This window comes from Mesocricetus auratus, unplaced genomic scaffold (assembly GCF_017639785.1).
Source record: "Mesocricetus auratus isolate SY011 unplaced genomic scaffold, BCM_Maur_2.0 Super-Scaffold_100676, whole genome shotgun sequence".
Taxonomy (NCBI): Eukaryota; Metazoa; Chordata; class Mammalia; order Rodentia; family Cricetidae; genus Mesocricetus; species Mesocricetus auratus.
Window position 1 is genome coordinate 151,860,647 of NW_024429266.1, and position 22,712 is coordinate 151,883,358.

At 50.0% G+C, this 22,712-nt stretch overlaps 1 protein-coding gene across 7 annotated transcripts in view; it reads right to left on the minus strand.

Annotated features, from left to right (window-relative positions):
- The window catches only part of Iqsec1 (IQ motif and Sec7 domain ArfGEF 1), a 331,555-nt gene that overhangs the window by 118,670 nt on the left and 190,173 nt on the right, over positions 1-22,712 (minus strand). For 5 of the 7 annotated variants that reach the window (XM_013114175.3, XM_021227800.2, XM_013114182.3 and 2 more), the window contains one exon: positions 12,295-12,339. The exons of the other annotated variants lie outside the window; for them this stretch is intronic. In XM_013114175.3, the coding sequence (XP_012969629.1) occupies positions 12,295-12,339 (45 nt within the window). The remainder of the gene's footprint in view (positions 1-12,294; positions 12,340-22,712) is intronic. 7 annotated transcript variants of the gene reach the window in all.

The following is a 22,712-nucleotide window of genomic DNA, read 5'->3' on the forward strand; positions in this document are numbered from 1 at the left end:
CTGTACTTGGGTGTCCAGAGCCGCGTTCCCCTGCCCTGGCTCCCAGTTCACTTTTCCAACTTCCTGCTGAGTCTCCAACTCCCAAGTGGCTCCATGACCCTCTGTTCCCTTCCTTGCCTGTGGCTTTTTTGTTTTGTTTTCAAGCCAGGGTTTGTCTATATAACAGCTTTGGCTGTCCTGGAACTCACTCTGTAAACCAGGCTGGCCCGGAACTCACAGAGATCCACCTGCCTCTGCCTCCCAAGTGCTGGGATTAAAGGTGTGAGCTACCACTGTCTGGCTATACGGTCTTTTCTTATGATCCCGGTAAGCCCTTCCCTAGCTCCCATCTCTGCAGTAGAATTCGGCAGTAATCACCTTGGCTTTGAATGTAGAATTTCACTAGTTCTGCATTTGTTAAGGACCAACTGGGTCTCCGGTACCCTTTCCCTTCCTCCCCATCAGCAACCTTCTTAAGCTCATTTCAGTTCAGGGCCCTGGACATAATGGTAAGAAAGTCACTTGCTGCAATCACCATGGCTGACTCTGTTTCTGAAAATGCCCACCACCTGTATTCTACCACATGGACTCCACCAGAACCCTGGTCCAGGCCAGGAGGTTCAGAGTCCCAGTGCCTTCCCACAGTGGGCACCACCTTGTGACAGTGCAGAGTGATGCAGGTGTCTTCTGAGGTCTGGCCACACAAGGTGACAAGAAGATCCTACTGGGCTCTTCCTCTCAGTCATCCCTTTGTAGCAGTCTCTAAGGTGTGAGGAAGCCTGGATCACAGGGAGAAGCCCAAATAGGTAAGACATGGGTGGGGATGAGGTCAGGGATGTTTCTAGGAATCCAACCCCAGGCCTCAAAATGCCCTAAATAGGGCAATCCTTGCTCAGAAGAAAAGAACCTTGGTTTAAACCATTAGGCTCTGCATTCATTTGTTATGTAGTCACAACAACAGCAATATTATCTGAGCCAGGAAGCTTTAGTTGGCATGGATAATGAACAAAGCAGCCTAGCCTGGGTAAACTGATTGCATGGCACCTCTGTGACATCAGGGAAGTAACTTCATCTTTCTGTTCTCAATCTTCTTTCTGGTCTGAAATGTGGGGAACCAACTACATCACTGCCTTATTTTCCTTCTTCCTTTTTTTGTAAGTTTTCCAAAATTTGTGTGTGTGTGTGTGTGTCTGTGTCTGTGTCTGTGTGTGTGTGTACCATGCACGGGTGCCATTTGTCTGTCTGTGTGGATGTGTGACTGGTAGTGTGAATGAATGGCTCCTCCAGGCTCCATTTGAATGCTTGCCCCTAGTTGGTGGAACTGTTTTGGGAAGGATTGGGAGGTGTGGTCTTGTTGAAGGAGGTCTGCAACTGAGGGTGGGTTTTAAGGTTCCAAAAGTCCACACTAGGCCCAGTCTGACTCTCTCTGTCTCCAATTTGCAGATAAGATGTAAGCTCCCAGCTACAACTGCAGCACCATGCTTGCCTACCTGCTGCCTTGCTCCTGGCCTTGATGGTCATGAAATCACCCTCTGAAACTGTAGGCAAGTCCCAGGTACACGCTTTCCTTTGTACGTTGTCTTGCTCATGATGTCTCTCCACAGCAACAGTAACTAAGACAGTGTGTGCCTGCGTGGTGTGCATGTGTGTGCGTGTGCGTGTGTGTGTGTGTGTGTGTGTGTGTGTGTGTGTGTGTGTGCAGTTGCTGGTGGAATCCATAGAAGAGTGTCAGATCCCTTGGAGCTGGAGTTAACAGCTATTGTAAGCCTCCCAACATAGGTGCTGTGCACCTAACTCAGGCTCTCTAGAAGAACAGCAAGCACTCTTAACTGCTGAGTAATCTCTCTAGGCCCTCCTATTTCCATCTTTATGGTCCCCACCCATCTACCTGTCATGCAGTTCTAGGGATGGAACCTTGGCCTTGGGCATGCTAGGCAAGCTCTCTGCCACCAAGCCACAAGTCTAGTATTCACTAGACAGGCTGTCATTCACTGAGGCAGCACAAACACTTAACACCTACATCTCAGTGACAGGGAGAGAGTTCACACCATCAAAGGGTTGCATGGATTCCCACAAGTCTGCAGGACCCCTCAGGTTGCCCCATGCCTAATGGAAAGAACTTCCCCTGTGGGAGTCAAGACCTGAGATCTGGTGAGCTGGACGTGCCTATGCTCCCTCACAGCTCAGCCCTGCAATTCTCCTTTTCCACACCCCAGAAGCCCTCTGAGTCCCTATGTGATGACATGGTTTAGGTAGCAGTCTTACTCTCACTTGTGAAGCCCAGGCTTCAGGAAGTAAGTGGATAACTGCTATGTTGTGACCTTGTTACCCTAACCAGAGTGTTTGGAGAGGCTACAAGGCCAGCATGTGGCAGGGTAGGGGTCCCCTTGATGTCCCTCTCCTGGGGAACTGGAATCCCACAGTTAAAGCAGTGGCCCCTAACTCACCAAGCTTGGGTAAGGGACACTACACCACACTGCTGAGCCCTGAGAGCCCTGGGGGCAATTCCACACCACTGACACACCTCTTCATTTCACTCTCCCTCTTAGCTTTTACAATAAAAACATCACAAGGCTTTTAATAGCCAGCTTAGCAAGAATGTGGCGCTTACCCTCACCCACATGCTGTCACAACCCCTTTAGAAGTGGCCTTGCTAAGCTCAGCAGAGTTGAAGGCGCTCACTCACACACCTTCTATACATCCACAGGAACGCCACAGCTCAAGAGCTAGGAAGCACAAGCAAGAATGAACACTGCCCTGACGATAACTCCAAACATGGGGCTACCTGTGTAACAGAATCCAATACACCAACAAAGATGAAGGGGGCGGACCAGGCACAGCAACATGATGTATCTCACCAATGAATTACTGAATGAATGGGTTGGGCTATACCCAGTGGCAGAACACCTGCCTAGTACACATGAGGAATTTTCTCCCCAGAACTGAGTAAATAAACCTTAAAATACTGAATGCACAAAGAAAATTACATCTTTTAAAGACAAGGTATCCTTATGCACCCTTGGCTGGCTTTGAAACTGCAGATAACCTCCTTATTCTGCTTCTACCTCCCAAGTTCTGGGACTTGAATTCACTGACAGGGCTGGCAGCAAGTTACAACTTAAAGAGCAAACTGCACGTCCTCATGCAGTGGTACTGTTTATAACATCCATGGCATGAGCAACTGCAATGTCCCCCAGGAGAGAAAAGCAAAACCGGGTGGAGACTTGCAATAGATTCAGTTTGAGAAAGCAAGGTTGCATGGCACCTGTTAGACCACAGGCAGCCCTTGAAGATGGTATACCAAGTGAGATGAACAGTCTCTCAAGAACAAATACTTGAGTGGGGGGGGGTCCCTGGAAACAAAAAAGCAGTAATGTGGGGCCATTGGAGGGGATGAGGATCTGTGTTTAATGGGGACAGAGTTTTGATTTGGGAAACTGGGAAAGTTCTAGAGATGGCTGATGGAATGGCCGTACAAGTGTGAATGGGCTCCAGGGGCACAGTGAACTGCTTACCGTAGTTTCCTGGGCTAAGTGGTGTACATCTTTGTTACTAGCACTTGAAGGCTGAGACAGAAGGGTGTTTTGAGGCCAAGGAGGTCAGCTCTGGCAGAATAATGAAATAAGGAAACCTTATTTTTGAGACAGCATTTCACCATGTGTCTCTGACTGTCATGGAACGCTGTAGACCAGGCTGGCCTGGAACTCACAGAGACCTGCCTACCTTTGCTTCCCGAATACTGGGATTAAAGGTGTGCATTGCTATTAGGTTCAGTGTTTTTTTTTTGTTTGTTTTATTTTTGTTTTTTTGAGACAGGGTTTTTCCGTGTAACACCCCTGATTGTCCTGGAACTCATTTTGTAGACCAGGATGGCCTTGAACTCACAGAGATCCGCCTGCATCTGCTTCCTGAATACTGGGATTAAAGGCGTGTGCCACCACCCACAGGTCCAATGTTTTTTGTTTGTTTGTTTTAATAGCAGGTTTTATGTTCCATATTTTACCCTAAAACATTTAAAGCAAACAGCAGAACATAGAGTTCTGCATGTCAAGTTTAAAATGTAGAAGCCCATCTTTTGTATTGGCCAAGTTACCAAACCATTGCCTGGAAATGCATGGTCCTGACCTGAGGTCCTGTTGGGTCCTGGCTCTAGGATGCAGGCAGGATGAGAATTGGGAGCATGCGTAGGGCCATCCTGTGGAAGCCCAAGGACAGAAAGCTCTTCCACTGATTCTCTGTGTCTTGTTTATTTCAGTAACTGTGTCCCAGATCTGGCCAGTCAGAGGACTTGGGAGAAGGTCCTCGATCCTATCCCCGATAAAGGGTCTATAGCTCTCCACCCCAGCAGCAGAAAACAGAGGCATTCCCCAACAGTTCGATATGGTTTCTAGTTGAAAGAAGTCACAGGCTCCAACCAGGCCCAGCCACTGGCGGGGCTCCAGAATCAGTCTACATTAATTTAAGATCACTAATGAAGAATAATTAACAGCTTCAAGGGAGCCTGGCACACCCTGTGTTTAGAAGTGGTTAATTATGCATTGTCTGCACAACACCCTTTTCATACTCTTTAAGTTTTGGGTTGCAGTTTTAAACAAGGAAATATGGCATCAGGCGAAATGCCAAGTGGTTGTGCTCAAAGCCTGTGTGTGGAGGGCCCCTGGGGCTGTGCAGCCACTTGCTAAACTCCGCCAGTGCAGAGCCTCCGGCACTTTCCTGCACTTTTCCCTAGTCCCCAAAGAGCTTCTAGAGGTGGGGTTAACAGACTTGGCCACCTTAGAGAGTGCCTAGAAGAGCATGGAGAACGGAAAAGACTTTCTTGACCAGGTGGGAACTGATTGAATTCAAAGTTCCTGCCCATTCAGATGATACACCATCATGGCTGTGGTCAGCAGTGGGTAAAAAGTTCCTGCCCATTCAGATGATACACCATCATGGCTGTGGTCAGCAGTGGGTAGAAAGTTCCTGCCCATTCAGATGATACATCATCATGGCTGTGGTCAGCACTGGGTAGAAAGAAGATCAACCCCCTGCTTGGGCATGGTGCTCACCACAGTGAATGAGCACCAGCACTCAGTGAGCTCAAATGGCTTCTCTGGCTCAATAGGGTGCTTACCTTATACTCCTGATCAGCCTTGTAGCAAAAGCCAAAGTCTATCCCCATGTGCCTCAGTTTATTTACCTAGAAAGTGGGATGTTCCCATTCCCCACTGCATGGGGTCAGTGCTGAGAGTCAGTGCCTACAATGGAGTCTCACAGGTAGCAGGTGTCAGGGTCTTGGCATTTTCTACCACCATCCTGGCTTTCTTTGTAATTTCATTCCCCAAATTTCCCCAATGCTTCCACCTAGCTTTCAATCATTCTACATGTACAGGCATTGCTCAGTGTTGGTGCAGACCCTGTCCAAGGCCTGCCCCAGGCACACAGTTCACATGCTATTGCCAGCAGTAAGCCTTCCCAGCTCCTCCTGGAGGCCTCCCTCACACTGCAGAGTCTTGCAGCTGTCCATTCCCACCTCAGCTTTAAGGCTTGTCAGTGGTTTTCCCCTGGCAGGCTGGGAGCCCTGGAGGAAAGGACACATGCGCTGAATAAGAGCCTCCCACACAGATGGTCTTTCATTCTTGGACCATGAGGTCCTGAGTGTAAACCTGGACTTGCCATGGCCAAGATCCCTAGTGGGCTCTCCAGTGATTATAGCACACCATCTAGACCTGGTGCCCTGTGGCTTGTCCTAAAGACCCCTACTCTTTCAAAACCCCTAGGTTTGTCCCATTTTTTGCCTGTCTTTCTGCTGGGACCCCCAGCATAGCCCTTCAGACATGAAGACATGAGAGGTCACTTCTGGAAACCCCAGATCAGACCCAGACCCTCTGTTCTGCCAGGACTCTGACCACACGCCTTCTACAGCTGACAGGATCTGCTCCTCTTCCTCCCTGTGTGTCTCAGGACCCTGGCATCTGCATGGTCTGAAGCTATAGATAACAGAGCCTGAGAACAGAGAGACCTGAGTTCTAATCCCTAGGCATGGGCACGGCTCTGCGCTTGGGTCTTTCTTGACTCTCCCTCATGTACAGCTTTCTGCCTTTTTCTGGCTGAGGTTAACAATGGAGTATAATAATGTCCCACCCACACACAGTGAGGACTGGGCACAGGTGTTCCAGGACACACAGGGCATTCAGTCCTGGAGGACTACACATACAACCCGAGAGACAGAAGTCTCTCCAGCTGCATGTACTGTGTGTGCTGAGGCCCTGGCATGAGCACCTAGTGCTAACACAGCTGGGGTAATCAGATGCAGGACGGGTCTCACTGCTTGGCACTCACCCAAGTATGAGGACTTCCTTTCTATGGCGGCTGTGGGACCCTAAGCACCTCCTCCCAAAAAGCCCTCTGGGAATGAAAGCGAAGCTCCCACACTTTCCCAGAACTGTGTGCATACTAATGGCCATGGACTTCACAGAGTGTGAGATCAGGGGAAAGGAGTAGATGGAATAGTTTGTTCCTCAAAGTCTGTAATTACAGTCATTCAGAGGACTCCGCCATGGCTGCATAGCACTCTCTTGCAGAGTATGAGTGACTCAAGCAAGGTGTGGTGCATGGAGATCTCTCTCTCACACACACACACACCACCACCACCACCACCACATTTACACTATATACACTTTACACAGACACACACCAAAACTCACAATCCCTCCTATATCTATATATCTATATATATGCACAGCCATTCTCACACATTTATCTGCTTATAAACACACACACACACGCACACACACACACACACAGAGGCTTGCAGTCTTTGCAGTCCTTGTCACTGTAGGAAGCAACACTCAAATCCCACTCACTACAGTTGTCAGGTCCAAATCCCTGCTGATGGGGAAACTGGGGCTCAAAGAGGAAAACTGCCCCAGGAAGCACCGGAGGGAAGATACTTCAGTTTCAGTCCTCTGACTTCCAGGTCAGGTGTCCCCCATTCTGCCAGGCCCAATCTGTGCTGAGTTATAGGGTCAACCAAATGCACTTGTCAACGCAGCGCTTGGTACTGGAAGGAGTATAGCTAAAGGCTCAGGGCTCCTGGCTCCTGGCTCCCATCACTGGACTCCTGTGAGTCAGACCTATTCAGCATCTCACCAGCTCCCTGGGTTTACCCAGCAGTAAGAATTGTGCAGCAGTGCTGTACTCTAGTACAGTCAAGGAACCATGCCTTTGCAGAACCCCTTCTAGTGGCAGGCCGCAAGGAGAGGAGGGCGAGTTAAACCGAGTTGCAGAGTGGACCACACTAAGTCCACTGGCATTCTTGGCCAGTGGCAGGGACCCTGAGCTGAGACGAGACAGTCTTGTGACTGGGCAGACTCGGGGTGAACTTTCTAAGTCCCATTGCCCTTTTGGCCCAGGTCCTCTGCAGAGGAGGATCTTCTTACCTTTTATAGGCCCCATGCAACGGCTGCAGGCACAGGAACTGCCAATAATCCAGGCAGAAGGCCTTGAACTTGAGCATTTTCACTTTCCAGTCTCTAGTGGACTGTAGCGGTATCTCCAGAGAGACACAGCAAGGGGCTGCTGGGAGGTGCAGGCCTGGCTGCTGGTCCCTGCCGCGGCCCCCACTCACATGGCCCAGCCCTGCCTGGTGCAGCTCACACAGTGCGCGCCTCCAATACAAAGAGCAGCAGGCACAAAAGCCTGCAGCTCATCCGCGTGCACGCTCTTACCGGGCAGGCAGGCAGGCAGGCTCACGCTGCTGCTATCTCTGGTGCCCGGAGCTTCTGGGAGCTCCCTCGGGGGTCCCCAAAGCAAACCAGGGCATCCCTGGCTATGCTGAGCTGTGGAGGACCCCAGCCCATCTTCCTGAGGAGTCTGTGAGTGATGGCTTCTGCAGCTGCTCTGCCAGCCCTTTTCCCAACTAGGTCGGTGTACTGATGGCAAGCCAGTGTCCACCCACCTGCCTTGACTGAATGGCAGGGACAGGGCAGGCTCAGGGGGAGCAGGGAGGGAGGGGTCCAGGTGACTGAGACACTGGCCTCCGCTGCCAGATAAATTACGTGTGGCGGAATCCCAGCCTGGCCTGCAGGACTGAGAACTCACCACGTAGCCACATGGTGGGGGTAACTGGGCTCTGAAAAGCAATAGGAAAGACTGACAAGGCGGCCAGCTCCGTTGCCCAGGCGACAGGGACACATTGATAAAATCTAAAATGGAACTGCAATGACAGCTGCTCATTGGCTGCTGGAAGAGACTCCTGTGGCTAATGAGGGAGGGTGGGAGGGCAGTGGCTGGGCTGAGGGGCCATGGCCAAACAGGGGCATTGTTTCCCCGGCTGAGTCGAGGACTCTGTGGGCCATGAAGCCTGGTAGCTACAGATCAGAAGCAGAATCCGCCTCTGTCTTGTCTCTTTTCCTGCCTTCTGGCTGGCTGGATGACTTCTATACCAACCCCAGCGACCTATTCACATACCTTAATGTTCCAGATACCAACATGATCCCTCTGTTGCTTGGGGTTCCTCACCAAGCAACTGTTGGGGACTCTGCTAGCTGTCTGACCCCTCTGACACCCAGATACCTTGCCTAGCTGTCCCCCTTCCCCCTTAATGCATCCTTCTAATCCTGTGTGGGGTTCCCTCTGCTACGAGTGCCTCGCACCAGATCATTACTTCTCAGATGCCTACCTTCCCTAGATGTCACAGTAAAGCAGCACAGCTTCTCTTGTCCCCATGTGTGACTCCTCCTGGATGCCTGCCTCTTCGTGTCTAACCCACAGTCTCTACAACCAGCTTGGTGTGCCCCCAGGGAGGGACCACATCTTCCCATCAATGTCTGCACCAGCAGCTGTGCCACCATCAGCAGGGAGAAATGTGAGGATCTTAGATGGTGACTGGGACAATCTCAGAACCCCAGGGACTTTCCAAAGTGCCACACTCACTTGGCCACCTCAGGTTCCGGATCTACCAACTACCAAGCACAGGGGCTCAGGGAACACCCTGCTCTTAAGATGAGTACACAGAGCTCTGGTCAGGTCCAGCAGCCAGCAGAGACTTGATGTCCTTAGAGCCTGAGCTCTGTGCACCTGAGCTGGAAGGCCACCTCCTAGGGACAGAGTGGAGAGCCATCCTGTACAAAGTCAGACAAAGCACCTGTTTTGGCAGAGGGTTTTCATCTACAGCTACCAGCAGGCTCTGTGTCTAGAAGAGATATTCTCAACCAGAGGTGATTTGTCACCAATCTACCCTAGAGGATAGGACCTTGGATGATACCTGGAGAAGAGTTTGACTGTCACCAGTGGTGATGGCACTGAGGGATCTTTCGATGCTACCAATTATGCTATTCAGCATAGGACAAGGAAGGCCCTGGCTCCTTTGTTGGGAGTGCTGGGCTGCGAATGTGGGTCTAAAGAGTGGATCCCAGGGGCCACTGGGCTGGAGGGCTGCAGGAGACAGAATAAGCTCCACTGCAGGCACAGGCCTGTGGCTGGGGAAGGGGGGAGGCTCACACCAGCATTCTCTGAGCAGGACAGACAACTGGGGGCAGGCAGGAAAAGCAAGGTGGCCTTATGCCTTAGAGATGAGCCTATTTGCCAAGGTGGCTTAGGCTGTTCCTCCTCCCCCACCCAGAGTGCCACCCCCCCACCCCCACCCCCGTTCCCTGGGACAAGGACATTGGCTTCCCTCTCACGAGTGTGGCATAGGAAGCTGGCTATGTCTGTGAAAGGCAGCAATTACTGGCCAGGACCTTAGTTTCTGATTTCCCAGGCTGCGGTGCCTTCAGCCCCTTGGTAGGGCGGGTCAGGGACAAACATGTGGCACTTCTCCACCAGAGCCTGAAACACACTTTCTCAGGGACTTCCAGACCTCTGCCACTTAAGAAAGAGTCACAGAAGCCAGGTGGCAGGAGGGGTGCAGTGGAGTCCCGGGTCTGAGTCACGAGTCTGGTTCAATGGTCCCCATTTCTCTGGGCCCATCTTTCTCATGCATAGAATGGGCACACTGAGCTGGCTCTGGCAGATTCAAGGGGGCTGTGAGGATCCCAAAGCAGGTCACATGTCACAGCCAGGTGGCAGAGACTCCAGCAGATGTCATTTAGCAACTGCTTAAATGCTCTGCTGCAAGCATGCTGAACATGCTCCACCCTGGGGAGGAGGGGGAGGGGGAGGGGGAGGGGAGGGGGAGGGGGCTTTACACTAGCTGTTCCTAGCAGAGCTGCCGATCCCGCCCACACCCCCAAGGCTGGTTAGCCTCCTCAGAACAACTTCCCCTACCCTCCCTCTGGTCACTCTATGCCGTTTACCCTTCCTTCACATCCCCCCCTCCACATTATACTGAAAAGTGGAGGTTGTGCCTTTGTTGCCAGGCCCTGCCACACAGAAGCTCTGCAAGGGTGACAGGACTGTGGCTGTGGTGTCCTAAGGGCTTGACAACCACAGGGCCAGTTGGAGGTAGAGAGCTCAGGCTGGCTTTGATGTGAACTGTACAGCTAAAATGAAGCCAGTGTGGGGCTCAGTCAGACTCACCTAGCCCCCACATACCCTGAGTCAAGAACTCTATCTGCCCTCTTCCCCCTTCATTCCAGAGTTTTCTGGCCCTGCCTCTGGAAGGCCCCAGTCTGTTGGGATGGCAAAGGAGATCATGAAGGTAGAGACACTGCTCTTAGCAACTCCACTGGGTTTTAGAAGAGGTAAGAGGCTCATCTACCCACAAAAGTTTCCCTGGGGCCCAAGCACCCTGCCATGGATACAGACATGTGTGTACCCTGAGCCAGTTTGGCATGGGAACTGTGAACGGATCCAAATGTGACTATGTATATCCTGAAGTGGGTTATGGTATGCCCTAGTACTGGGGTGTGGAAGCCCACAATTGTGAGGATACTGGGTCTGCCTGGGAGGAATCCGGACTGAAAATGGTCTGGATCTCACGTGTGTAAGAGTCTGATAAGTGTATGAGGAGCTGGTGTATAAGGTGGGTCACTCATGTGGCTGGGACTGGGACAGCATGTACATCAGGACCTCAGGGCCCAACTGAGCTTCCCTGGCTGCATATTGAGATGTCTATCACAGGGCCATAACTGTCCTGCCTCACTGGGTATCACTACATAAGCCCCTTATAGGAGCAGGTGTCACCGGAGTGTACATGTCTGTGCCACACAGCTCTTGGTCCTCATATCTTGAGGCAATGGCCAGTGCTGGAAATGTGAGCAGAGTCTGCCCCCTTGCTGTGTGCACACAAGGGCTAGGAATGCCCTCTACACCTTTCATATTTCTACTGTAGCATTGTCTGTACCCTGACATGCAGGTCCAGCCTGCTTAGCGTGCCCAGTGATGGGTTCACATCACAAGAGCCTCCTCTATTCCAGAAGCCCAGTTCCTAGTGGCCACATCCCACTTCACCCTTGGTCCTGCACAGGCCAGGCCTTTTCCTGAGAGTGTCTCACAATACAGCTCCAAATGGGACAGCCTACTCCAAATCCCATAATACAGTGCTGATGCACCCCCACCCCAGTTACATCACACACACACACACACACACACACACACACACACACACACACGGTTCTCAGAGCCACTTCTACCCATGATAAAGGAAGTAAAACTCTTCAGGCCCCTAGCAAGGGAAGAGGCCCATTATCTAATCTTTTGGGGTTTTGTTTTTTGTTTGTTTTTGAGGAAGAGACTCGAGTAGCCCAGGCTGACCTCGGGCTTGCTGTGTAGCCAAGGATGACCTGGGACTTCTTATCTTTTATCCATCTCCCAAGTGCAGGGATCACAGATGTGTACCATCATACTTGATTTATGGAGAGGAACCCAAGGCCTTCTGTATACTCTACCAACTGAGCCACCTGCCCAGCTGAGTATCTAATCTCTATTGGTAAAATAACAAGTGCATTCTTTTTGAAGGCCCTGGATAAGAATATTCAGATCCGAAGCATACAGAGGCAGTGCCATGCCATGCAGTGCACTGCCAATCAATGGAAATCCCTGGTTCTCACTGACTCCAGCTTTGGTTGTCATGGGAACTGCCTGCAAGCTGCTCCTCAGGGGACCCCTAGCATAGATCTTGCAGCAATCAGTCTCAACACAGCCTGACCTCCAGGGAACCCCAATTCTGCTCTTGGGGAGGCCTTGGGTTAAGCCATTGTTTGGGGATCTGCTTAAATTGTATGTATTTTCAGGGGGGACATCAGTAGGACCTCTGATGTCTGGGGGAAGCTGAGGGGCCTCCTATTGGGTCAACTCTTCCCCACTCCCAAGGACTCCTCTCCACCCCAGGTGCATTCAGAAAATGTGGGCCTTGGTGGCCCTGAGACAGGAGATGCAGATGCAGGACAGTACCTGTATCGGTCAGTGGAGAGGCTGCTTCCGGTCTCCAGGGAGCTCCTGGGGTGGTAAAACGAGACAGGGTTACTAACAGTCCCACATCAAGCCCCCTTGGCACCCTGCCAACTCAGGTCACACGGGTGGCCTCAGACAAGAAACCATGTGCTTTAACCTTTCTCTGCTGTCCCCGGAGGCTGCACTGCCACCCTCATCTCAGCCCGGAGCTGGCACAAAGGGTCTTTGGCAATGTCAATCCAAGACTGGGGAGAGGAAGCACTGCAGGCAGGGTCAAACGGCCCTCAGGACTGGGATTACCACCCCCAGGGGGGTGTGGGTGCTGGGGATCACCATAGGAACCTTGTGCGTGAGCACGCTCCCTACCGCTGTGCTCCATCCAGGCTTGGGGCTGGGATTTAAACTCGTATATGGTTAACAGGGCACTGCCATGTTCCTTCCTTAAAGAGCCCTGACCAGGCTTTACAGCCTCCATGTTGGGAGAGGAAGCCCATGCCCCCAGGCCACAGCCCTAGCTTCAAGCTCTGGGCCCCAAAGCCTGGTTCCCAACTCCTTCCTTTGATCAAATTGCAGCTGTGCTAATGGGGTATGGCCAGTCCCTGCCCAGACTAGGATCATATCTTGATCGCATCATGTACCAGCTGTGAAACAAGTCTGATGTCCGTCCCCATCCCATGCCTCAGTTTCCCTGTGTGTAACAAAGAAATAGTAATGAGACAAGCTTCCCCTATGTAGAACTATACTCCACATTTTATCCTTTGTCCTACAGCACCAGAGTGAAGGGGTCCAGTTGGCATCTTCTACATGTGGGAGCATCTTTTTGGGAAAGACATGCCCTGTGTGGTGGTTTGAATAAAAATGACTCCCATTGAAGAGACCATGACCAGCTTGAGTGTGGCGAGCATGGTTCTGGCAGGCCTTGACCTTCTCTCCCATTCCCTCTGCCTTGCTAAAAACCATTAGATTACATTCCTAAGGCTAGCCAACAAGGTCTGTTTCCTTATTTCCTCCTCCTGGGGCCGACTACCAAAGCCCAGCAATCAAGATTCCCCTTTGGCTCACCTAATTAGCATGCCCAATTAAAATCAAACACCTCATCCTAGCACAGGGGTTCCCACTTTACCCTTATAAAATGACATTTGCTTATGTGACATCTGTCTCCCCTCTATCCAGAGGCGGTCCTTTGTCCTCCAGGACAAATACCCCTGCCTCTTCCCCTTGTTCCCTGCTCCTTCCCCTTGTTCCCTGCCCCTTCTCCCTTGTCCCCTATCTCCTGTACCACCACATCCTAGCCCATTCTAACACAGGCCTCCCCTTTCCTCCTTTTACACATTACACCCGCGTTTGCTGCTGTTTTCTGCCTGAGTCAGAAAGCAGTTTTTAACTTTTCTTCCCACCTCATGAAGGATCTCTCTGTGAAAACAGGTGTTTGGGTGTGATTTGTACCTAATTCGGGGTCCAGGAGGAAGCCCCCACTGCCCACTGCTTGGCAGTCTCCTTCAGCCACAGGCTCATACATTTGAATGCTTGGTCACCGGTGAGTGACACTATTTGAGAAGGATTAGGAGGTGTGGCCTTGTTGGAATGGGTGTGACATTGTTGGGAAAAATATGCCACTGGGAGTGGACTTTGAGGGTTCAAAAGTCCATGCCAGGCCCAGGCTCTCTCTCTCTCTCTCTCTCTCTCTCTCTCTCTCTCTCTCTCTCTCTCTCTCTCTCTCTCTCTCTCTCTCTCTCACACACACACACACACACACACTCACCATCTGTTCCTCCCTCCTTCTCACCCCCCCATGCATCAGGATATAGCTCTTAGCTACTTTGCTAGCACCAAGCCTGCCTGCCAAAATGCTCCCTGCCATGATGATAATGGACTAAGCTCCTGAAACTGTAAGCAAATGTGAGATCCAAAGTTATGTTTTAAGTTTTAATTAAGAGATCTATGAAACAAAATGTCTCTAACATGAAAGCCCCTTGCCAAAGGACAGATATTTCCTGAAATACTAGAGGCCATTGTTTATGTAAGGTAACAAGCCACGTGTTTTCACGCCCATAAACAAGCTTGTTTGACCCATTTGCACCAGATGTGCCTGATCATATGTGGGCAGGAGGTTCACAGGCAGGAAATGCAACAGGATGCATGCTTTCACCTGACTGGATGTAGATGGGAGGTGTGCAGCTAGGAAATATGTCAGGATATGTCCCTGATTGTACCTTATGGGAAATACATAGCCTTGAGGGTTTACCTTTATAACCCTCTGCAAAATGTGGCTTGTCACCATTTTCTGGGATCCCTGGAATGGACTTGACTAGAGTCTATTATCCTGGCCAGTATTTAATTAAAGCTTGCTTTGAATTTGGCTCAAAAATTATGGTAGTGGTCTTATTCTCTTGCAATTAACACAAGCCCTCAATTAAATGCCTTCCTTTATAAGAGTTATCCTTTGTAAGAGCAACACCTGGTCATGGTGTCTCATCACAGCAATAGAACACTGAGCAAGACAGAAGTTGGTACCAGAAGTGGAACATTGATGGGACAGGTCTGACCATGCTGCTTGTGGGTGGAATGTGAACTTTGAGACTTTGGATTAGGAAAGCAGTTGAATACTTTAAGTGGGGTTTAATAAGCCATATTAGTAGGAGCATGGAAGACAGTGGTGCAGAGAGAAATCTGAATTATTATGGCCCAACTCAAGAAGTTTAAGAGGGGAAGAATATTAGTAAGTGGCCTAGAGACTTTTCCTGTGGTATTTGGCAAAGATTGTAGCTGTTTTTTGTCCTTGTCCTAGAAATCTTCCTGAAGCTAAATTGAAGATCTCAAGACAGCCTAATGTAGACTGTGTTGCACGGTTATTGGTGGTCACTCGTATGCATAGGTACAGTGAAAAGGAGCAAGCTGAGCAAGGAAAAATATAAAATATACAAGTTTGAGGAGAAAAGGAGTACCAGGAAAATATAATGTGATGGAGCCAAGGCCAGAGCTCAAGGAAATAAAATGTTTAAAGAAAAGCCTAATGCTAAATGGAATAAAGAGAGTGATGACATCAGGGCAAGATCAGACTTAGTTAAGCTTCCAACTTGTGAAAAGGAATCAAAGAGAAGATTAGGCAGTGAAGGAAACCATCAACAACTGAACAAGGGAGCCAAGTTCCAGCTCTATCAAACAGCAGAACTTGGTTGCTTCAGCTTTGTGATTCTGGCTTTAGAATCAAGATTAAAGTAAGGGGTTGTGCAATATCCCTCCTCCACTGAGGCCAGGTGTGTGTCAAGGGTGTCCCTGCACAGAGGCCTAGAGAAGCCATTTCATGAAGCTGTGAAGGTGAAGTCTGGACTGCTGGGTGATGCTGGAGATGCCAGAGTTGTGAAATACCCGCTAAGGAGAGCCATAGACCTGGTGTGGAGCCTGCCCAAGAGAGAGAAGTGCGTTGTTGTCACCAACACTGAAAGGAGTTGTGCCACTGTATGTTAGGAGTATGCGATCTTAGCCGGGTGGTGATGGCGCACGCCTTTAATCCCAGCACTTGAGAGGCAGAGGCAGGCGGATCTCTGTGAGTTCGAGGCTAGGCTGGACCAACAACCTCCAAAACAATACAGAGAAACCCTGTCTCGTAAAAACAAAAACAAACAAACAAAAAAAAAGAAGTATGTGATCTTCTTTTTTATTTCATTTTACAGGGGGTTACAGTTAAGACTGTCATGACTTTCCGAAGAGGCTTGAAGTTTGGACTTTTAAACAATGTTGAGACTGTGAAAGACTATGGGGTCTTTTGAGTGCTTTTTGCATTATGATACGGCTATAAGCATATGGGGGTCAAGGAGTAGAATGTGATGGTTTGAAGAAGAATGGCCCCCATAGGCTCATATATTTGAATGCTCAGGGAAGGGTACTATTTGAGAAGGATTAGGAGGTGTGGCCTTGTTGGAGAAAGTGTGCCAAGTGTGATTTGAGGTTTCAAAAGCCCATGCCAGACCCAGTGAGTGTCTGTTTGTCTGTCTGTCTCTGGATTAGGACATAGCTCTTAGCTACTTCTCCAGTACCACATCTGCCTGCTGCCATACTCCCTGCCATGATGATAATAAATAAGACCCAATTAAATGCATAATTTCTAAGAACTGCCTTGGCAATGGTGTCGTCTCAGTGACAGAACATTGACGAAGATGCCTTGACTTTCCTGCTAATGACATGCTGCCTTCTCATAATGGATACTTTCTCCTGCTGCAGTGGGTACCATGCCTCTTCCCTGCCCAGGACAACCCCACTGCTCTTATGTGAGACTATGTGTGACCACCAGGGCTTGGACATTCCAAGCAAATGCTGGGTGCTGATGTCAGCAATCCAAATTTCAGCCTCAGTTTCCCCACTGTCCTCATACTAGGTCCTTGCTGGAACCTCTTCTCTGCTGAAGGCCAATGACAGCTATTTCTGCCCTGGAGCCAGAGTTTCGGGGACTACACACCACCAGCTCTAGGGCAGCCCTACCTGGGTGCCAATGGTGCACTGAACAGCCCAGGCAGAGGAGGAACATGAAGGGCAGTGTCAGAGCGTAAGGAAAAAGGGCCAGTCAAAGAAACACTCCCTGAGCAGAGCCAAAGAAACACACTTTGTCCCTGCAATCAGAGCCAGTGAAAGAAATACACCATGGCCCTAAAACTAGAGCCAAAAGGCTAAAAGGACCAGTGAACGAAACACAATTTGGTCCTGAAACCAGAGCCAAATCTGACCCTAAACCTGTGCAGAAAACCAACCAATCCCTGAGCAGGAGATCTAGCCAGTCTGTGCTCAGGGACTGAAATCTGACCAATTCCCACCCTGGAAATCTCCCTGGAAAAACTCTGCTCCCTAAGAATCCCTATATAAACCCCATGTCTGTCAGCTTGTGGCAGAGGACAGCCATTCTCCTGGATTCTTCCCTCCCAACAAATCTCTTGAATGAGGTTTGGGTGAGACCTTCCTTGCCAGAGCAGAGACGATTCTAGGTGGAGCAGAGCAGAGCAGAGCAGGGTTGTAACACTCTTCGCAAAGGAAACCTTCCCCTGGCTGAGCAGAGTTGTTATACTCTGCTCTTCAGGGGAATGAGGCCGAATTGTAACAACTTCATGGGGAAAACCCTCTCTGGCTGGAGCATAGCTGATACACTGGGAAGCCTTTCCCTGAAGGAGGTCTGTAAGCTGCTATGCTTACTGTGACCCGTGGTATTCCTTGGCTCCCAATTGCCAGAATACCTTTCCATCCGAGCTGTAACATTCAGTATTCTTTGGCTCCCAAGTGCCACAATCCCTGTCCATCCCATCTGAGCCATCAAAATACTACATGGTGTCCCAGAACTTTCTAGAATGTTCACAGTCTAAGGCGGCTGCCAGGACATTGAGAGGCAGTGGGCAGGGCTGGTAAACAGAATCCATGATGATGTGGTGGCAAGCTGGCCTTTGGGAGCTTTACCTGAATAAGGGGCCAGTTCGAATTCACCAAGCCTGGCTGCTCAGCCACAGACACTCTATGTAAAAGCAATACCAGGGTGAGGTAACAAGATGCCTCCAAATGGTGCTAGGTCACCACTCTGCCATGGGGCAGGGCTTCTGCCCTCACTCCTGAATCTACTCCCAGCATTGCCCCTGCTGTAACCGCAGCAATATCTAGTTTGCAGTGGGAAATCCATCTCACATGGGATCCTATTATCAACCACTTTATCTAGTCCTCTTGTGAGTCTTACATGGCACAAGGAATAATTTATTTTTGTAGATAAGAAAAGTCGTGGAAGCAGCACCTTACGACAACACCATTCCACTCCCCCTATTGATCCATCAGCAAACTCCTATTCACCCTTGAAAGCCCCACTCACATATCAAATGTTAACTCCTTTATGTAACCCTCTCCTACTGCCTACCTTACTTTCATCCCTTGAAGACTCATTTCTTCTTTTTTTTCCCTCCTCACCTCTTTTTCTAGGGATGTATTTGGTCCTAAGATCACATGAACATGAACTGTGCAATACCTTCCCACCAGAAAACTCAGTCAGCAACGTCCCTAAACAACAATGGGAACTGTGAGACAAGACACAGGGCCAAGGGCTTTCTCAGCAAGGAGACCTGACCCTTGCTGCCATCTATACACAAGAATTCATGCCTGACTTTCCTATGCCCCTGCCCCTCAGGAGATTCCTCAGGGCCTAGCCTGACAATTCCACAGCCTCTGAATGTCTTGGTGACCTGACATGTGACCAGGCCTAGCTCTGAGAGGATCCCACCGTGAAGCCCTCTGTCCCCCACCCTGTGGTCAAACTGCCTGAGGTCTTGGGTACCTGAAATAGAAGCCCAATTCCTGCCTCTTCTTCCTCACAGCTTTGTGCTTAGCATGTGTGTATTCAGGACCCCAGCCTGGCCCCTGATCGAGATTGAATTCACCCTGAGTCTTTTGGGATTATGGAGGGGAAATCTAAGTGCCACTGAAGGCATCTAAGAGACCTTACAGTGTCATTATCACAATGACTGTGTGTACACTATATGAAGATGTCAGACCTGTGAGGCTGAGGCCTGAACTCCAGAGCCAAGGGCCAGTGTTTGAATCCCTGCTGTTCCACACTGGCTGTGTGACCTTAGGTAAGGCGGCTAACCTGTCTGTGCCTCCACAAAGCCTCCTCGTTGGTAGTGTTGGGAATATTAAATGGGCTAATATACTTCAAGGACTCAGAAAAATGCCAGGAAGTCTAAATTTCGTGAATGAGAAGACAGGCTTCCAAAGGCTGGCACATGTGAAATTAAGTCATGCGTTTATTAATTATGATAACAATGTCTACAATGAAATACAAATGAATGTATTTTACTAGCACATTAATTCTGTTGAATGGAGGATTTATTTTGTATATATATACACACTATTTGTGTATGGAGCAGGGAGTCAGGGGGGCCCATATCCTTTCCACCCCTCTGGAGCTGCTCCTCCCTACCCTGGGAACCCCAGAGTCTTTGAGGATCCCCAAGCCAGGCTTCTGATCAGCTAGTTAGTCGGGTTCTGTTTTCCTGCAACCCTGGGAAGGCATCAAGGCCAGCCTGAGATCCCACCCCCATCCGAAACACTGCTACTCCAAGCTCTGTCCCCAACCCTGCTCTCCAGCTCTCTGGGAAGGCAGCTTCTATTTCTTTTTCAGGACTTACTGGCTGCTTTGACCCTGGAAGGGGCACCAGCCATGGACACATTCAGGAGCAGGCCAGGCAGCTCTGTGTGGTTGAGAGGCAGAGAGGCTCAGCAGATGGGGGATGGGAGCACAGGGGCAGGTGTGTTCTGGGGTCTGAATGCTGGTTACACACACATGATCATTTGTGATGGGTCTATAAGCCACACAATGCTGAAGTGCACCCCCTCCTGTCTGTACATGACAGCTCACCAAAGCTTACATTACAGAAAAAAAAATCAGCGTGGGGACTCCAGCCTCCAACCTGCAGCATCCAAGAGCTCAGGCCTTGGGCATCAAGGAGCTAGCTCCAATATCTCATTGCTGCACTCTATGACCTTAGTTTCCTCTACCAAATGTAGGTGTGGTCAGTGTTTCTGTCCCTGGCTGCACACAGGATTCTCCGAGTGTGCAAGGACCATTCCTGAGCCTTGGTGCCCCTACCACAGATTCACAGAATATACAGGGAGCTCCTGCAGGCATGCTTTGGCTACCCCAGTAAGAGCACCTTCCTCAACTGCAGAGTGTCACTGTCTCTATGAAAAGGACACCAGTCAATCCACAGAACTCCTAATGGTGTAGCAAGCCCTGCAACATGTGTGCATGCGTATGTGCATTTGTGTATGGCTGTATGATTCTGTCATCTGGGTGGCCTTATTTGAAAAGACCTATCAAGCTGCCTCTCCACCATCCCAGACTCGAGGCCACTGCTGACCTCTATAACTGTGTCATTGACAATGTTATACAGACACAGGCATGCAGATATGGCTGCTTAAGACTGTCTTATACTCATTCAGGTGCCATATTCCTTTTCACTACAGAGTTCTATTCCACGGCACAGATGTGCCACAGTTGACTTAACAATTGTAGGATATAATGGTTTGGTGACTGGATGTCCCTCAGGGCTTATCTGTTAAAGGCTGGGTCCCCCATATCAGTGTAATTCAGAGGTGACAGAGTATTTGCATCTTCCTGGAGTGTGTCCTTGAAGGGGTCTGCGGGACCTCGGGCTCTATTACTTTCTTTCTCTTGCTCCCTGGCCATGAGGCAAATAATTTTGTTCTATCAAATGCTCTCTACCATGCACACTGCCTCATCACAAAATGGGCCCCAGACAGCTCAACAATTAAGATCACTTATTGCTCTTGAAGAATAGGACCTGGCTTTGATTCCCAGCACCCATACTGGACAGTTTACAACCATCTGTACTTCTAGTTCCAGAGGATCCAATGCCCTCTCCTGGCACCCATGGATACCAGGGACACACACAGTATACAAATATGCATACAGGTAAAGCACCCATACTCAGAAATAAAGACATTAATATACAAAAAACAAAAACAAAAAAAACAAGTAATGAGGCCAAGTGACCTTGGACTGAGACCCCAAAACCATGAGCTGAAATAGCCTGTTTCTCTTTAGAAGCTGGTGGTTTTGGTTTTATTGTAGCCTCGAAAGCTGACTAACAGCAGGAACATCTAGGCGATGCCCAGTTACATCTGTGGTGAATGAGCTGTTGGGAGCTGTGAGCACAGAGCTTCCATTCTCTGGAAGGGGACAGTCTGAGGGTGCCTCTCCTGGCTGCTATGGGAGAGTATGTTTATTATTAAAACAAACCACACTGACTCCAGAGTAGCTGCCCACCCTGTGCTCTCCATGACAATGGGGTGAGTGACCTCACTCCCCCACAGGCTTCCTGGTATTGCACTAGCAGTATTCTTCATTTCAATTTGTTCCCTTTGGGTAGCAGCTCTGAGCTGTGGGGTGTCAGGGGAAGAGAGGACTGAGCTTGTCAGGGAGGCCATGGAGAGCAACTGGGAAGAGGAGGCCAGGAAGGAGGTCCACTGGCCAATGCTGGCCCAGAATGGGTGAGGGCTGGTGGCTGGTGGTGGCAGTAGTGGTGGTGGTGGCAGCGGTTCTCTCTCTCTCTCTCTCTCTCTCTCTCTCTCTCTCTCTCTCTCTCTCTCTCTCTCTCTCTCTCTCTGTGTGTGTGTGTGTGTGTGTGTGTGTGTGTGTGTGTGTGTGAGACACTTCAAACTCTTTCCTTTCCTTAGGTATTGGCTCAAAGTCTGGTGCTGTTCTAAGGGAAACTCCAGGTGAGTGATGCTTATTTGAAGTGAATCTTCCCTTTGGAGAAAGCTAAAAGCAGTGACGATTCAGTCAGATCATAGAAGATTGTTTGGAGGAAATGTGCTTCAGTTTCCAGAGGGAAGGGAGACCACCACCTTCCCTCCTTCTTATTAGACAGTGAGGAACACAGGGCATCAGCTTAGAAAGTGAACATGGGCTGAGGAGAAGGCTTAGTCAGTAAAGTGCTTGCGCACAAGCCTGAGGACCTGGGTTCAGACCCCCAACACGCATGTCAAAAGCTGGGTGTGTGTGGTGGGACAGTCCTGGGTAGGCAGACACAAGAGGATCCCTTGGGCTCGCCGGCCAGCTGTTCTTGCTCAGTAGATGAGTCTCAGGTTCAATGAGGGACCCTGTCTCAAAAACCAAGATGGAGAGGAATAGAGGAGGACACCTGACATCAACCTCTGGACCGGACCCCACATGCACACACACATAGGTGTGCATGTGCGCACATCACACACACACACACACACACACACACACACACACACACACACACACACACACACACAGAGTCAGACTGCTCCAGGGTGTTTCCACTGGCTTTGCTCTCAAGGAGTTGCATGAGGTTGTGATTATTTGTGACATCCATTCTATGAGACCATGCTCCCACTGCTGTGTACATAGGAGTTGGAGACACATCCCTTCCTGCTCTTTGTGGCTACGGGGTGTGTGGCACAGTTCCTAGCCCTATGGGGTAGCTGTGGGCTTGGCTCAGCTCTCCTAACTCCCTGGTCAACAGGCGATGGCAGGAACTCAATAGGGTGCCTGTGCTCAGCAAGTACTCCTTCAGGGCTGTCCTTGGAATTGTGGACACAGGGTGGAGATGTTTTTATGACCCTGGGTAACTCAGATGGCCCCACGAAAGGTCAGACCCACCCCCTCTAGCCAGCATTCAAGTGTTTGCCTGTTTTCAGGGCTCTAGAAGATTCTCTGTTTGGGGCAGAAGACAGGACAGGAGAGGAAATGGTCACAACCCTGCCCCACATCTCCTCCCTTCCAGCCCCTGTCCCTGAGCTGTTACTCTACAGCCATGCTGAGACAAGGCACCCAAGAACTCATGTTCCTGGCCATTCTATGGCTGCAGGAGAGCTGAGAGCCTAGCAGGAGGTCAGTTACC